Source organism: Doryrhamphus excisus, chromosome 8, assembly GCF_030265055.1.
Source record: "Doryrhamphus excisus isolate RoL2022-K1 chromosome 8, RoL_Dexc_1.0, whole genome shotgun sequence".
NCBI classification, from domain to species: domain Eukaryota; kingdom Metazoa; phylum Chordata; class Actinopteri; order Syngnathiformes; family Syngnathidae; genus Doryrhamphus; species Doryrhamphus excisus.
In genome coordinates this window covers 4,239,005-4,256,579 of record NC_080473.1, presented here as the reverse complement: position 1 = coordinate 4,256,579, position 17,575 = coordinate 4,239,005, and the positions used below count along the sequence as shown (strand labels likewise).

The window sequence follows — 17,575 nt, the reverse complement described above, 5'->3', positions numbered from 1 at the left end:
ACACGTCACACACATTTTGAATATCTTCAAAGTCAAATTTATGAAGTTAATAAGCGTTCATATTTGTAAAAACGTTTCACGTGAATTTACAGCTGGTACATTTTGAAATGCACGGTTGGTTTAGGGGCATTTTCTGATGAATTTCTTTGTCATTTTGGATGAAAGGAACATAAAATAAAATGAAAAGTACGTTAATTTGTATGATAAAAACGAGAACGCAAAAACACGAGAAAATTAAACAATACAAAACAAAAATATACCGCAAACCCAATGTTGAATTTCGTCTCATGTTGATGACGCCACCGAATTTATCGACTGCTGGGAGCTGACAGGATTCGTAGTGTTCCAGAAAGACAAGAAGGTTGATTTTTTTGTACCAAAACAAACGTTTTACCAGTCAAGCAGGTACGGCGGTATTAATTCGTCCGTTTGAATGCATAACATGTCATGTCTTTTTATTATCAACAGATGAAATCGATGTCGAAACAGCCATGACCAACTTAGCTTGTTGCTTCCCACGCTAGCTTAACTAGCTAGAGTGATTAGCCGTCTACCAGCTAGCAAAATCAATGTAATGTTTGATGTCATCACTCAAATACACTACCTAGCCTCATGAAATATATGAAATCTACGTTTAAGAAAGTCTGCGAAAGCGAGGTAACATTTAAAAGTCTGCGAAAGCGAGGTAACATTTGAAGAGCCACCGGAGAGTTGACGTGGTGGCGACAACACGGGATTCCAAATAGCAATGGCGTGTTTTAACCATTGTTGATATATGCTGTATCTACAATGTCTAGTCATTATATAACAATAATTGGAATGTGTGTATTTTTGAAGACTATGGTCTTGGATGGACTTGAGTGTTGAGCCTTAGTGAGATGACTGACCAGGGCAACAACAACAACCACAACATCTCCTGTAACCCCTTCGCCGCCCTCTTCAGCTCGCTGGCTGATGCCAAGCAGTTTGCATCAGGCCAGAAATCTGGACAGTTACCTACTGATCAACCACGTAAGTTAAGTAGAGCAGAAACCATCCTTTTTTATTATTTACCGCAAGAGACAAGGAACCATTTTCACCTGTGTATAATTTACAGTCTGCAATTAGCCTACCATGCATGTTTTGGGCACCCCAAATAATAACCCCAGCTTCCTTCTTACATATAAATACTGTATTTCTTTAAATAGAGACAATTTATGAATCGAATGAGAGTACTGTGTAGTAATAATACTACATTTAATTCATAACGCACTTTACATGTATTGAAGCTAGTAGTTAAGAACATTTATCTAAAATATGCATTATCTTTTGTGTACCACTGTAGAAGATGACTCAGGAGAGAGCCAATCAGAGTCAGAAAACTCTGTGTCGGACAGCGTCGATGACAACGATGACTCGGTGGCCGAGATAAGCAGGTCCTTCCGATCCCGGCAGGAACTGTGCGAGCAGCTCAATGTCAATCACATGATCCAGCGTATCTTCCTCATCACCTTGGACAACAGTAAGTACAAATCAAGACGTGCATATATCGGCTTACAGCATGCAAGTCTGGTAGACATGCATTAAAGCGGTTCTGGTGTAATTCGCTTACACGGTAGAGTGGTGGGAAATCACAAATGTATTAGATCAGGGGTCTCAAACTGGCGGCCCGATATGATATGGATGCTGTATAATATCATGTACCCAGAAATCATCACATCGGATACAATTCACGGCATTTTGCCCCGCTCATACGCGAGCGAGCCCGCCTGTTTTGCTTTTTCTCTCATCATCCATGACTGAGATTACCACCGTCACTGCGCTGTATTGCTCTGAAAGTCCGAAGCTTCGCTGTCATTTCTGGGAACATGATGCCCTCCGGAGGCGCACAGAAGTTGGCTGGTTCCAACGCTTCTTAACTTGTCGACGCGGCTTCCCGCGGTACATCAGGCTCAGTTTGAGGACCTGCTAGCTCGGGTTAGCGCCATGTTTTCCAGGCAGGAAACCAACTACAGGCGCTTTATTTCAGCTGCTAAGTGCCTGTCCACCTGTCTTTGGTGAGTATAGCGGTGTTTGTTGTGTCCAAATCAATAAATAAGGTGCTGTCAATGCGCTGTCTGGTCCAACAACAACTACAACATTGTATTAGCGATGAAGCTACAAGCTTATGATGCTGGGTACAAATAAATGCAGGAAATTATTTGGAATAAAATTGAAAATACAAGTGACGAATAGGATTGAGATACATACAGTATATAGTGTATATCTAATTGTACTGCAGCGTGTGTTCAGGTCAGAATGAAGTCCTAAAACAGTGTAAGGCTATGTGTGACTGAGTGCTCCACTGTGCTATGACGACAGACCCGTCGGACCCGAGGCGTGCTTGCTCTGGTGCGCATGCCTTAAAAAATTTAAGGTATTTAATGAAATAAATTAAATAGTTACTGCCGCTAACGTGTTATTTTTGACAGCCCTAATATATATATAAGTTTTTATAATCCCAACAAAGTATTGTATTTTCTGGACTATAAGTCGCTCCAGAGTATAAGTCGTACAATGCCAAAAATGCATATTTAGGTAGAAAAAAACATACATAAGTCGCATTTTTTGCGGGTAATTGATTTTACCATCTACTTGACCAAAACAGACATTACGTCCTCTTGGAAGGCAAGTTAAAAGAATAGAGAACAGGCTGAATAGATGTAAGATATGCTAACACAATAGTTATTCAGCTACACAAAAAGTAAACATGAACAGAAAAGGTGTCCAGTGTTTATGTGACATAAACAGTTTTTCATTTAAAAGTCGCAGGAACAGACAACCTATGAAAAAAAAGTGTGACTTATAGTCCAGAAAATACGGTATGTATCTTTTTTTTCGAGATGCAATAAGAGGTGATGATTCAACTGTCCACTAATGCGTTTCACTGAAGTCACAGTTTGACTTTCTGGGAACAGAAACATGATTCATCACCCTCACACGGTTGGAAGTGTCACTTTGAGTGTACTGGCTCAGGGTGAGTCACTATTTTCAGGAAGTACGGCACAGAAAAAGCCCCAAGCTGTCCGCTATGCACGCACGCAGGTTCATACAAAGCACTAAAATGAATTTCGCTTTTGTGTAAATAAACCACAAACTTTTTCTTATTTGGTCACATGTTGAGCTGCTCTGTTCCTTTCAAATGGTATTAAATCCATGCTCATTTTTATCCCTGCCTCTAGGTGACCCCAGTCTGAGGGGGGGCAATGGGATCCCGCCTCGATGTGTTTACTTGGAGGAGATGGCGGCCGATTTGGATGGACAGGACTGGCTGGACATGGACAACATTGAGCAGGTTGAACGTCTACACATAATTTTTTTTTTTTTTGTTGCAATAATATGATTTTTGAAAACATCAAAGGTTAAAAAAAATACATACAAATTACAGGTCACTGGTATGTGTGTGTGTGATGGGGAGAAAAGCTCTGTGAGAAGTCATGTGACACTACCTGTTGGTTTGCATGTATAAATATATGACCCCAAATATAAGACCACCTTACTTTTTCAGTGTCAATTTGGTAGTGAATAATCTTTGTCAAGACTTGTTACCGGGCAAAGTCCATTAATCGTTTCTTCATGTATTCAAAATCACTGAAATAATACGCAGATTGCAAAAAAAAATTAAAATTCTAATTGCCTGACTGCGTCTGCATGGCGGGCGAGTGGTTCGCGTGCAGGCCACACAGCTAGGAGACCCGAGTTTGATTCCACCCTCAGCCATCTCTGTGTGGAGTATGCATGTTCTCCCCGTGCATGCGTGGGTTTTCTCTGGGTACTCCGGTTTCCTCCCACATTCCAAAAACATGCTAGGTTAATTGGTGACTCCAAATTGTCCATAGGTATGAATGAGAGTGTGAATGGTTGTTTGTCTAAATGTGCCCTGTGATTGGCTGGCCACCAGTCTAGGGTCTGCCTGGACTGGTCTCCCTGCCTCTCGCCCGAAGACAGCTGGGATAGGCTCCAGCACGCCCGCGACCCTCGTGAGGATAGGCGGTAGAAAATGAATGAATTAGTTACCTGACTCCTTGACATAGTAACGGGAAGAAAAGCTCTGAGAAAAGTTGTACTTGCATGTATAAATCTCTCGACCCAAAATAAGACAACTCTACTTTTTCAGACCTTTTTATATAAATGGTAGGGATGTCCGCTAATTATTAAAATGCAACATTGCAATCATTTTTTCCCGATCATGAAAACCGATATTTAAAGAATGCTTTATACAACACATTCCACCACAGGAGATATGTCATGTTACACATATCATATTGGTATCGGAAACTGAGAGTTGGACAATATCGGTTTATCGACAGATGATCAACCCGTTTTAGGAAACAGATTTTCAAAGGAAAAAAAGTGGTTGATTGCAGTAAAATAAAGGTCCTATTTCTTGTGTGATGACTCTGCTTCATTGATCACAATTATCTTAAAATTAGCATCATAACTACTCCTCTGTTGTTTGGTAACATACCAACAACATATCAGTTGCCGCTGCATCTTCACAGGTCACTGTTGTGTGTGAGTGACTGGAAGAAAAGCTCAGAGAGACAAGCTTGAATAGGTTTTACATACATATTTGGAGTTTCTTATATTCAGACAAGTTTTTTTTAGCTATAGTAAACAAAACCTGTTGGTTTGGGTGTATAAATCTCTATACCCAGAATATTAGCCTGTGTTGGTATCAGTAAGGTAGCTTATGTCTGTGTATGGGCATCATTTTGCAGTTAAAAACAGATTTTATTCTGGGCACCACAAGCGTTGACGCATTTAGGTTTGTGTTTCTTTGCTTCCAGGCTCTTTTTAATCGGTTGCTGCTGCTAGAACCGGGGAACCACCTCATCTACATGACATCATGCAGCGCCGTGAACCTCTCTGCTGACCGTGACGCTGGAGAGAAGTGCGCCATCCCTTACCTTTTTGCTTGTTATCAGAGGGCGAAGGAAGAGGTCAGCCGTTATATTGCTCTCTGCATTCCATACTAATGTTGTCACTCATCCATGATTTAGTCACCTTTTTATTTTCTCACCATCAGGTGACAAAGGTACCAGAGAAGTTATTGCCGTTCTCTGTTCGCTGCAAGAACCTGACAGTCTCGAACACGCGGACGGTTCTGCTCACCCCAGAGATCTATGTCAACCAGCGTGTGTACGAGCAGCTTCTGGATCTGCTGTTGGATGCTTTCAGCAGAGCGCGTATGTTCTGGAGTCAGCTTATTTTGTCATTCATTCATTCATTCATTTTCTACCGCTTTTCCTCACGAGGGTCACGGGGGGTGCTAGAGCTGTCTTCGGGTGAGAGGCGGGGTACACCCTGGAGGCCAGCCAATCACAGGGCACATATAGACAAGAACAAGCATTCACACTCACATTTATACCTATGGACATTTTGGAGTCTGCAATAAAACCCACACATGCACGGGGAGGACATGCAAACTCCACACAGAGATGGCCGAGGGTGGAATTGAACCCAGGTCTCCTGCCTATTTTGTCATATTGAAGCTAATTGTCACTGATGTGGTTTCAGAGCCGGAGGAGGTGGTGGAGTTTGTTGAGGAGGTGATTGCCGGCCTGCTGTCTGATCAAGAGGTGCGGACTTTCGAAGAAGTGATGGTTCCAGTGTTTGACATCCTTCAGGGAAGAATCAAGGACTTGGATCTGTGTCAGCCTCTGTTATACTTCTACCTTGATGTCCTTCTTTACTTCAGCCACCAGAAGGATATTGCCAAGGTTATTAATGTTTCTTCTGATCACATTACCAGAAAGTGTCCGCTGATGTTTGATGTTTGCAGGTATTGATGGAGCACAGTCAGCCTAAAGACCCGGCAAATGGGTTGTTGTACCAGAAGAGCCTTCTAGGAACCGTGTTGAGCGTCTCTTGCTTGCTGAAAACCCCCGGTGTGGTGGAAGGGCATGGTTACTTCCTCAACCCCTCCCGCTCCAGCTCTCAGGAGGCTAAGGTCCAGGAGGCCAACGTCCACCAGGTGAGCACTTGTGACCATCTCAACCACACCGACTGGCAACCTATGACGGCATCCAGACTCAACGACTTCTTTTGCAGTTCATGGGGCAATTTCACGACAAGGTGCACCAAATCTTTAAAAACCTGCTCCAACGCTCGAGTGACACACGCCACCTGCTGCTGTCATGGTTGGGAAACTGTCTGCACGCCAACGCCGGTCGGGCCAAGATTTGGGCCAATCAGATGCCAGAGATCTTCTTTCAGATGTACGCCTCGGACGCGTTCTTCTTAAATTTGGGTGCAGCGCTGTTGAAGCTGTGCCAGCCCTTCTGTCGCCCACGCTCACCCAAACTGCTGACATTTAACCCCACATACTGTGCAGTCAGAGAGCTAAGTGAAGAGGAGAGGCGCAATCGCAATGTGCATGCAAGAGGTAAGCACACAAGCGCGACAGTTCCCAAAAGTGAGTCCACCTGTGACTTCTTTTATTATATCTTCTCAAGGCACGTACTATAGAAAGTAACCTGTACAAAGTAACCTGGGTACAATATTGTTTAAGTAGCTGGCAACATAAGTGAGTACACCTTGCAGTTGTGTCCAAAGTGTCAGTATGTAATGTGAACCCTATTGTGATGAACGATCCTCTTGGTCTTGGGATTACTCAGTTTAGCGAGGAATCACACTATGCTTCACAATGTCAGGGTACATTCTGGAATTCATATTTCACCTCAATGAACCACACCTCCCCAGTGCCGGCAGTACTCGTGCACCCCCAGACTAGATAGATAGATGGCTAGATAGATAGATAGATACTTTAGTCATCTCCAAGAGAAATTCAAAATGTCACACATTAACAATTGGCTATTGTCTGGTCACTGTAAGGTTACTGACACCTCGTGACCGGTCTAGAATAATACTGTAATGTCGCTGTTTTTGGGTTAAGAAGAGACTTCGACGATGCAGAAAACGCGTATGCGGTATACATTCACACGGGAGCTGCTGTCGGCTACAACTCATGCAAGTCATGGCACTCTCCGTCCACGCTGCAAACTTGCTGCGGACACTCAGCTTAACGCAGTCACCTCTTCACTGGACTTCACTTTACTTCATTTTATCACATGTTCTGGGTGCCTTATATTTTCGTTAGCCATTTTTATGCTTGATATAGACCAGGAATAGGTCAAATTTGATTAAATATGGAATGATCTTCTGTATCCTACACCTAGGTCTTGACAAGGAAACCTGTCTGACCCCCTTGCCCTCGCAGCCCTCACTGGAGCCTGCAGAATCCTACAGCCTGCTGACAGAAAACCTCGTCCTCACGCAGGTCACCCTGCATCTCGGCTTCCACAGGTTCGACGCTTTTGAGGAAAAAATGACCAAAATAAAATCTCAGTCTCACATAGTCCACCATGTCTCTGTGCAGACTTCACGAACAACTGGTCAAGATGAACCAGTCCCTCCACCGGCTCCAGGTGACATGCCAGGAGGCCCATCATACAGGAAACCCCATGTCAGGTCAGCTCTTGGAGCAGTTTGAACGCCTGATGACTGTCTACCTGTCAACCAAAGCCGCCACCACGCAGCCCGCCATGCTGCAATGCTGCCTTAACCTCCACGCATCCATTGCTGCTCTGCTGGTTCAGCTTGCTATGGGAAACCAGGGCCCCGAACATGTAGCACTCAGTTTTCCGCTGCCCTCTCTGCCGAGCACCATGCTCTGCTTTGTACCAGGTAAGGTTATTTATAAACGACTATGAAATGTGTGTTAGCAAATGAGGTCTTTTGCAGCACCTTCCTATGTTTTGCAGAGTTTTTTGCAGAGAACTTGGGAGATTTTTTCATATTCCTGCATCGGTTTGCCGATGATGTTTTGGAGAGCTCTGCTGAAAGTCTGGAACAGATCCTCAATTTCATCACGGTCTTCATGGGTAATGTGGAGAGGTAGGATTTGCTCATGTCAGATAAAACAAAATGCAGTTCACAAAAAGCCCTTCATAGTTCAGCATAAACCGTCCTTTGACATCCACAACAGGATGAAGAACCCGCATTTAAGAGCAAACCTCGCTGAGGTCTTGGAGGCGGTGATGCCCCATATGGAGCCTGTGGCGCCTGGTGCTCCTCAGCCTATCGTCTTCCAGCGAGAGAGAGTCTTCTGCTCTTACAAATATGCACCTCAGTTGGCAGAAGCCCTTATCACTGTGTTTGTTGACATTGAGTTTACAGGTGAGTCGCATTCAGCTTCCCATGTTCACCACGGGGCTGACTGTATGGCTGGATATAGTGAAAACATACACTACCGCTCCAAAGTTTGGGATGACTTGGAAATGTTTTTGGCCAGTCTGAGATATGGCCTTTTTTTGGCAGTCCAGCATCCTGATGGCTACTATTTAGTGCAGCTGTGAGGCATCTTTGTCTTAAACTACACACTCTCTTGCACAGTTGTGCAGCGTTTTTCTGTCCTTGTTAGACCCAGTTTGTGCTGCTCTCTGAAGGGAGTAGTTAACAGCATGGTAAGAGATTTTTGTTTTAGTTTAGATTTTTAGGTGGCTTTTCTAATCATCTATTAGCCTTATAAAATGATGAACTTGGATTAGCAGCCATACCAGGAGATTGATGCAGAGGACTGATAGTTGTTGATCGTAGGCCTCTATGCAAAAAGGTATTTTAATTGTTTGTGAAATTGATAAAAATGTTTGTGAAATGGAAAAATTTGTTTGAGAAATGCATAAAAATGTGTTTTTCTTTGGAAAACAAAGAAATTTGCAAGTGATCCCAAACTTTTGAGCGTTAGTGTAAATGGTTGCATTCTTCACAACCTATTCTTTTCTTCTCCGTTTTTCTCCAGGTGATCCTCATCAGTTTGAACAGAAGTTCAATTACAGAAGACCCATGTATCCAATCCTCAAGTTCATGTGGGGCGAAAATAACTACAGAGAGAGTATCAAGGTATGAGGAGGAGTGTGCTTTTGATAGTTATTTTCATCCGTGTTTGGGAAAAAAAAAAGTTCTTCATATTCAACACTGATGTATTAATAAAACAATGCATTTGTTTTGAGATACTCTTTTTTTTTTATGTTTTCAACATCCCTTAGCATCTGGCAGACTACGCTTCTAAGAACCTGGAGGCCATGAATCCTCCTCTGTTCCTCAGGTTCCTGAACTTGCTGATGAATGATGCCATCTTCCTTTTGGATGAGGCTATCCAGGTGAGGCAAACGTCATATATGTCCCAAATCCATAGCGTCCCTGTCTCATGAAAATCATCTGTGTCCCAAATGTGTATTGTCTCTGCTCAATAAAAACCATGTATGTATCATATGCATATGTGTCCGCTGTCCAGTGGAATACAGAAGACAATCCTTTAGTGCAGTGGTCAGCAACCCACAGCTCCAGAGCCGCATGTTGCTCTTCTGGATTGAGTAAGGACCTCAAACAATGCACAACGATGAGCCAATTCAAGAAACAATACAAGCAGTTGATGTTTGCTAAATACAAGGATGAAGAGTCTTGAACCATTCATGATGTGTTATATATGTCACTATATGACAGGTACTATGGTACCCATTATGTCATTGTATGGTCATATCAATTTGTACTTCGGTACGTGAAAAAAAAAATTATGTTAGGAAAGCAGGAAGTGAACAAATGTAACAGTTACTGATTGTAAAAGTACCAGATGGAGGGGTAGGATTTAATAAGCTTTGTTTCTTCCTACTCCTTTTGGCCATTACCATTACCATTTTAATGATTTGACATTTATTTGATATACAGTATATAGGAAACACATTGTTCTGCTAACCGATATTCCAAGTCGCTGTGTAACAATATGCGGCAAATAAAATAGTTAATTGGCATTTTTAGCCGCCACCATTTTTGGTCCGTGTGAACCAATCAGACCGGATTCACTGGATGTATACCTTCTACTGTAAATCCGTGACGTTAGCTGGCTTGTAGACACTTGAGCTATTCAAATGAGTCTGTGCTCCACTGCAATACACTTGTGGCTTCCTGCAGGAGTACAACATATTACATTACATGACGTATGAGAGTGTTAATAATGGATTTGTCAGTTTTTATATTTATTTTTGCTCTTGCAGTACCTGAGTAAAATCAAGATCCTGCAACTGGAGCGGGATCGAGGGGAGTGGGATGACCTGGCCCCCGATGCTCGACGAGAGAGGGAGTCAAGCCTGCAGATGTTTGGACAGCTGGGTCGCTTCCACAACATCATGTCTAACGAGACCATCGGCACGCTGGCCTTCCTCACCTCAGGTCAGACCGGAAAGATTGTATCGTTCAAAAATGGAGGTGCTTTTCTTCTGGCAGCAATGTCACAGCAATTTGTCATGTCTCCAGAGATCAAGGGCATCTTTGTGCACCCTTTCCTGGCTGAGAGGATCATCTCCATGCTCAACTACTTCCTACAGCACCTGGTGGGTCCCAAGATGGGCGCTCTGAGAGTGAAGGACTTCAGCGAGTTTGACTTCAAACCCCAGCAGCTCGTCTCGGACATTTGCACCATCTACCTGAACTTGGGGTATGTGCCAGTGAAGACTCTTCTTCTTCGCTGGAGGTGAAATGTAGTTGTTTTGCTTTCCTGGTAAAGACATATTTGTATATTTCTTTGGCAGTGATGAGGAGAATTTCTGTGCTACAGTCCCAAAGGATGGACGATCATACTCCCCTACCCTCTTCTCCCAGACGCAGCGGGTACTAAAGAAGATCAACAAGCCTGGGGACATGATTGTGGCCTTTGGACTCCTTGCTGATAAAATAAAGGTATGACTGCACTCTGGGGGAAAAGATGTATAAATAAAATGTGTTTCTCTAAATCAGTGATTCCCAAAGTGTGGGCTGCGACCCCCTGGTGGGCCGTGGTGGTACTGCAGGTGGGCCATGAGAGGTCATTAAAAATGATGCATTTTTGCAAATATTTTTATTGTAAAATATTTATTACACGATGTAAAAAAATATTTATAGGCCAAAGTAATAACTCATTGAGTGTTATTGACCTGTCACAATATTTTAGGAACCTTATACAGTGTATGATTGGAACGTAGCTCTCTGGTCATCATGCCAGTCTTGAATGCAGTTATGAAAAGTATGAGAATGAATTATGTTAATGTACTTTTTAATATTAATTAGTTTTGTCTATGTACTGTTTATAGGACAAAGGTGGCCGCAGACATTTTTTAGATTTTCAAGTGGGCCCTGAGTTGGTAAAGTTTGGGAACCCCTGGTCTAATTTTTCAACCTTCTTGTTCCTCTGCCTCTGCTCAAGTCCCATGCAGATAGACAGCAGCAGGAGGAGGAGACATACGCTGACGCCCCAGAAGAGTTCTTAGACCCCATCATGTCCACACTGATGCTCGACCCAGTTCTTCTCCCTTCCTCTAATGTCACAGTTGACCGCTCAACGATAGCAAGACATCTCCTCAGGTTAGTGATACAGAATGAGGGCGAGGTCCACGTCATCGTTTTTAAAACTATTCAAACCAAGTCCAAGATGTAAATAACAGCGATCTGCTGGTCGTTTGTTTTTTTTAGGAACTACTGCAAGAAATTCCTGAAAATTACGTTTTTTTAATGTATTTTCTACTAAGAGATATTCTATATACTGAATCAGGAGTGCCTTACTCATTTTAAGGAACTACTGCAAATATACAAGTCAAAGATGACATCTGACAGGAGGACTCTCTTGTTTTTAAGGCTCTGCTAACAAAACAGTCCTCAAAAGATATTCTACTGCACGTGGCTGGAGTGCCTTGATTTTTTTACTGCATAAATTCTGGTGAAAGAACCTCTATATCACCAGTGTGCTTCAGGGTTTTTGCAGTTGGTTCTTAAAGGGGACCTATTATGCTTTTTCCACTTTTCTGACCTATAAATGTAGTTAGAGTGTTGTATTCTCGTGTTAAACAATGTCAACGTTTCAGATAATGAGGTTTGCACATTTGGAAGTGAGCTCTGAAAGAAGTTTGGGATGGCTTAAAACACTCAAAAGTTGTGGTAAAATTGTGGTAAAACTGCCCCTTTATGATGTCACAGAGGGACGGACTTCCTTATATGGGCGTGGCTGTAAGTCAGCGAAACAGGCCGTGGGTGGAATAAAATAAGACTGTTTTTGCGCGAACCACGAAATCCAAAGATATATAGCTGAATAGGTGCAGAATTATAAAGCTTTGTGTGCTGGTTATTGTGTGTAGCTGCTCTATAGGAGTCCACAACTCAATACAAAGGACCAAAAGGTAGGTTCCCTCTAAGGAAGCGGTCACTTTTTGTATGAATATATTCCAAAAAAATGATAGTCAAAGATCTAGTATGAAAAGAATACAAATTGTCTAACATGAAGCCAGATCATGATGGTCACATTTAAGTGTTTCTGTGTGCGTGCTACATGACGGGTTGTGTGTTTGTTGCAGTGACCAGACCGACCCCTTCAACCGCAGTCCTCTCACCATGGACCAGATCAGGCCAAACGAGGAGCTCAGACAGCAGATATTAGAGTGGCTGGACAAGCATAAGCAGGAGATGGCAACGAGTGACAAGACTTGATGACCACGCCTTCCGTGCCTAAGAAGTGACTGCATCCATGTTTGCTTCCACCATTTTTTTTAATGACTACAACCTCGCCTACATGCTACATACAGACTATGGAACTCCATGATGACAAGTTGTTTGGTTTTGACCTTACAGCGTGGCCAACTATCACTTTAGTCCTTGCTGATTATTTGACAGATACTTACCAGCTAAAAAGATTTTATACTGTTATACCGCAAACGCAAGTATTTTTTGGCGCTTTGACGGCAGAATTAGTATATATATATATTTATTGATAATCACACAATAACGCATCAATAATCAGGCAGCACTTTGAGTTCATGCTGCATGCTGAGTGTAAATGAAATTAGAAGTTAAGCTAAATTTATCTGTAGGTACAAATGTATTCAAATTGGCGTGGATTTAATTTTAGATCCTTTATTGTATTTGTTCTACACCTTACAGTGACAGCGACACAAGCACAGGAAATACGTAACAAAACAGCAAGTGAAAGTCCACACTATGCATCGAGCACAACGCTTCCGTTTTGAATGTGAAAAATCTTCGGAATATATTTTATTCAGTCTGTTTTAAGCTAGAAGTATTCGCCGGTGCTTTACACTTACAGACAACTGGCATACAAAGATGCATAATATAGAAAATAATAGTAAATGTTAGTATACAAATGTATATATGTTGTTAATTATTTGGAGGTGCTGAACACTCACTTCTCTTGAAATCCCAAGACGCAATGCATTCAAGGCAGAGAGGGTGGAAAGGTTAGTCTTCATTCATATTTTCCAATGTTAATTCAACATTGCCAGTGTTTCAATCAACAAATGCAGTACTTATGGCGGTGCTGGGTGTTATTTTCCTGCCTGGTAGTGCTTATAATGCTAACACCATTCAACTTCCTGATTTCCATTTGAATCATTGACATGGAAACTGTTGACTGATGATGGACTGTAGCGTTTTTTGAAATGATTCAATGTTGTGCAGCTGAACAGTGCCTGACACGTTTTAAGTGTTTTCTTTCAACATACACAGGTAGATATAGGAAAGCATAATGATAATTTGAAGAAATGTGGTGTGATCATGGACTTCTATGTGAAGCAAGGATGACGTGTGTGCTTCATCATAACTACGTGAAATTATGCTCTATTTTGTTTCATTGTCAAATTTTATTTTGAGTGTACAGTATGATTTAAAAATAATAAAACTAATGTGGGTTGCATAGGACGTTTTACTTTTTATTGTTAGTCTTTATGTGTGAAATTGAACAGGTGGCAAAGTGACAAGAAAATAAGGGCCAGTCAAAGATCCTCTATATGAGAGGAGTGCACTGCTATTTCTAAGGAGCTGCTGCAGTTTATTTATATAACCCTTAATCACAAAAGAGCCTCAAGGGCTTTAGGGATCCTCTGCAAAAACTTTTAAAGGGTTCACTGCTAATCGAAGTTTCTCTATACCAGAAACACTACTGCAAAAATAAGATCCTCTATATGTTGAGCGCTCTGCTGTTTTTAAGGAGCTAATGCAAAAAAACCCCACTTCTCTAACAGACTTTTGAGTCTACTGCAAAAGTGATAAAGATTCTCTATATAACAGGAGCAAAATTGTGAGTTAAATATCATCAGGTGACGGGTGTATTTTGCTTTTTTTAGGGACCTACTGTAAAAACACCAGAGATAATACATGACAGGAGTGCTCTGTTGTTTTTTTTTACATGCAAAAACATAGTTTTAGGCATAATTTAGGTGTTGATGACTTATTGATGATCTTTGACTGGCAATTTTTGGAGTCGGTCTTTGAAAAAAGTAGAGCACTCCTGTCTATAAGTGGATCTTTGACGAACATATAAATATTGTTTGTGTTTAATTCAAGAGTTCTGTTTAATGTTTAAAAAGACGGAGAGGGGAGTCCTTATCTCTCAGAACAGTTGCTATAGTTGAATAAAATGCGTCTATACGTTGCAGCCTGTGTGAGTAAAGGCCATTATACGCTGTAACGGTCTTTTTCTTCTTTTGTGATTCAAGTGCAGGGCTGCTTTCCCGGGCAAAGCCCCTGAATGTGATTAGCAGTCCGCCACTGAGCGCTTCAATAGGCCCGCTGAGGAAATGCATTGTCCGGGTCGCCTCGGCCCCGCCCCGCAACCTGCATAACGACGCGTCGGCCAGTGAGAGCGGAGGCTGTGGCGGAGCTTGTTTATGTGGAGTGCTGGCTCAGGGTTCCGCCCACCGACGTATCTGTGATCGCAGGGCACACAGGCACAGAGTGTAAAATGGCGCACAGCTGTCGGTGGCGGTTCCCCGCTCGGCCCGGAGGGAGCAGCAACTCCGGCACCGGGAGGAGAGCGGGCCGGATAAGGGTCACTGCCTCTCTGCGGAGCGTCCCGGGAGCCCATCCGCACGCCGCCGGACTCGGACCCGGGTTTGATGCTGCACTACAGGTCTCTTCGGTCATCGGGAGCAACCTGCAGACATTTCGGGATGTTTTGGGGGAATCGAGTGATTCGAGCAGCGCGGAGGTAAGCACCGGAGGGCAGGAGAGAGGGTAGCCTGGTGGGAGCTGTGGTCCTTGGTGTACCGGGAGATGCTTTGGTTGCTGTGCAGATGAGGAGCTAACGGTCCAAACGTGGACTATCTCCGTCTGTCTCTTGCTTCCCAACTGTGTGCAAAACTTGTCACAATGTTAACTTTCATGCACTTTTATGGAAAAAAAACTTAAATCCAGAACCAGCACAGTCCTACACAGGATTTTTATTCCGAACTGGGAACAAAGTTAGTTTATAACCATGATGGTTGTGTAGTAACACTAGAGGAGGCTGCATCTTGCACTCTTTTGGCTAGCACGCTAATCAAAACACTCAAAACACGCATCACTTTTATGCAAACATGTATTACTATTATCAATCGACATAACATACACTTTAATACATTGTAACTAACACATATTCCACATACATAAGCCATTAGAAGTGTTTTACTAGTTAGCTACTTGACATTAGCAATACTTGTGCAATAACAAAACGTAAAAGTTGTCTCACCTGTCTGTCTTTTTGTCTCTTTGGTACAGCAAGAAAAGTGCATTTAAACGTATTTTATTTACCATAATGATATATTGTGACAGTTATAGCTGAGGACCTTCGAGGGTGTTGTTTAAAAACAAGACATGTCAACTCGAAAGGGGGTCGAGAGTGCACTCTTATGGCTAAGTTAGCTGCCCTTTACGCTATTTAGTTTTATTTTATTTTTTGACACATAATATGCAGGTGAAAGGTTCATTACTAAAACATGTTAGATGTGATTTGGTGCTTTTCATTGAGGTGTCTCATCTTCCTGCGAAGGCTAAGCTAGCCTAGCTGCGTGGATGCTACACATGCTAGCGCCTCCTTTTATTTTCACTTTATTGAGAGGTGTAAAAACGTTTTCAGAAAATGCCCCGGTTGTTTACATCTGTTTAGTTTATCACTTACGGGAGTTAAACGTCATAGCAGAAACTTGCTGTGTTTAATAGTGAATCATTTGTGCTGGTGTTTGTTGCTAGGCTAGCTGAGTTAGCGTACTACGCCACGCTAGCCGTCATGCTAGTGCTGATGCGTTGGAAAATGGGAGGTGAGTTCATTCTCTTCGTAGCCACACGATGCGGGGCTTGTAATGCTTCATATCACCGTCTTCTAATATGGAGTCGCATCCCTTCGCCCCAGAAGGCATATATGCTGCTCAGGGGGTCAGTGCGCATGTAGGGCCGGCTACAACAACAACGAGCCCCCCGCTTGACGGGCCGTGTGATTGTGGGGGTGTGTTCGCCTTAGCGAACTACCATCTTCCTTTTCCAGCAGCAGCAGCAGCAGCAGCGTGCGTCCATTGCAGTGGGAGTACACTTGTTTACCAGCTCCCACACTGCCTCCACTCTCCTCTTGCATCACAGGGATGCTTGTTACTGACAGTTTGCTTCATAACATGGCATTGTATTACCTCCTCGTCATAGCACTTGTTTTAAATGTAAATTCGAGCAGGAGTATATTCTACCTCACATTTTGTGTATGAAGGTCTCCTTTTGCATAATTGTTCAACAATTTTAAGTCTTAAAAGTGTGTGCGCAACAGGAAAACTGGGACGCTGGAAGAAATGGTTCATTATACATATGGAAATGAGTTGCGTTTAATTGTAGGTTTTGATTGCAGGATTTTCCTGATGCATGTGTTAGATTTTGGATCATGTCAGTGTTGGGAACTAGGAACACATGGCCTGCTCACTCACTCCACAATCCACTCATGAACGTTATAAAGATAAGTCAAAACAAAAGTGTATTCATGACTGAGGTGAACGCTAGCCGGCGCATGGGCAGGGTGGCGGAGCCAAGTAGACCTGGCAGGCCACGCTTGTGAGGAGGACATGTCTCATGCTCATGGACTCATGCTAACTTGAGTTCTTGTGTAGAACGGCAGCATTTTTGTGTGATGCAGCTTGTTAAGTAAAGTTAGAAGCAAAGTTAGCAACAGTCGTGTAGCTGCATGAAGCTATGTGAGCTACGGTGCTAACATTACACTCGCATTTCAACAGCAACATCATGCTAGATTAGCCTTCAAACTTAAAGCTCCAATGGCTGGCTAGTTGACCGAGCTGCAGGCGTTTTTTTTTAAGATGTGTAACGAAGCCTCTTCTTTTAATGTAGGCCGGTTCCCCCCTTTTACTGCCTCTTAGTGCTTATTGTACGTTGAAATAATCTCTTATTTGGGCGTAAGGATCAAGGCTGCCCAAAATAGCTTTAGTTTGTTGACAGGACTGCTCCGAGTCAAATTATTTTTGTCACAAACAAAGCAAATAGTACTTTATCGAGGTTGTCAGCCATGTTTTTGTTTGCGTTCAACTGGTGTGCTTTAAAGTCATACCCCGTAGGGTTTTACGTGGTACATTTACGACTTTCCCTCGATCTCCAATGCAGAAATTGGACATTTCCATTGTAAATCCTGCGTATTCTGGTGGGATGCAACAGTAATGAAAGCAGAGCAGTGTGAAGGATGCAGAGAGGCAGCCTGGACCATTCATCCTCATGC

At 42.7% G+C, this 17,575-nt stretch overlaps 2 protein-coding genes across 4 annotated transcripts in view; both read left to right on the top strand.

The window, feature by feature from the left end:
- The first annotated feature begins 259 nt into the window (after nt 1-259).
- ube4a (ubiquitination factor E4A (UFD2 homolog, yeast)) lies at nt 260-13,520 on the top strand. The gene is made up of 20 exons (XM_058080706.1): nt 260-405; nt 838-1,011; nt 1,325-1,501; nt 3,201-3,313; nt 4,809-4,961; nt 5,048-5,207; nt 5,539-5,741; nt 5,804-5,995; nt 6,073-6,406; nt 7,200-7,326; nt 7,400-7,707; nt 7,785-7,917; nt 8,009-8,199; nt 8,822-8,922; nt 9,069-9,182; nt 10,074-10,248; nt 10,333-10,513; nt 10,608-10,755; nt 11,258-11,415; nt 12,399-13,520. The coding sequence occupies exons 2-20, from the start codon at nt 879-881 to the stop codon at nt 12,529-12,531; spliced, it is 3,234 nt and encodes a 1,077-aa protein (XP_057936689.1). The 5' UTR covers nt 260-405; nt 838-878; the 3' UTR covers nt 12,532-13,520.
- A 1,195-nt stretch (nt 13,521-14,715) lies between these two features.
- Nucleotides 14,716-17,575, top strand: part of kmt2a (lysine (K)-specific methyltransferase 2A) — a 44,579-nt gene continuing 41,719 nt past the window's right edge. For all 3 annotated transcript variants that reach the window (XM_058079369.1, XM_058079370.1, XM_058079368.1), the window contains exon 1: nt 14,716-15,043. In XM_058079369.1, coding sequence (XP_057935352.1) covers nt 14,798-15,043 — 246 coding nt within the window. In that variant the 5' untranslated portion in view covers nt 14,716-14,797. The remainder of the gene's footprint in view (nt 15,044-17,575) is intronic.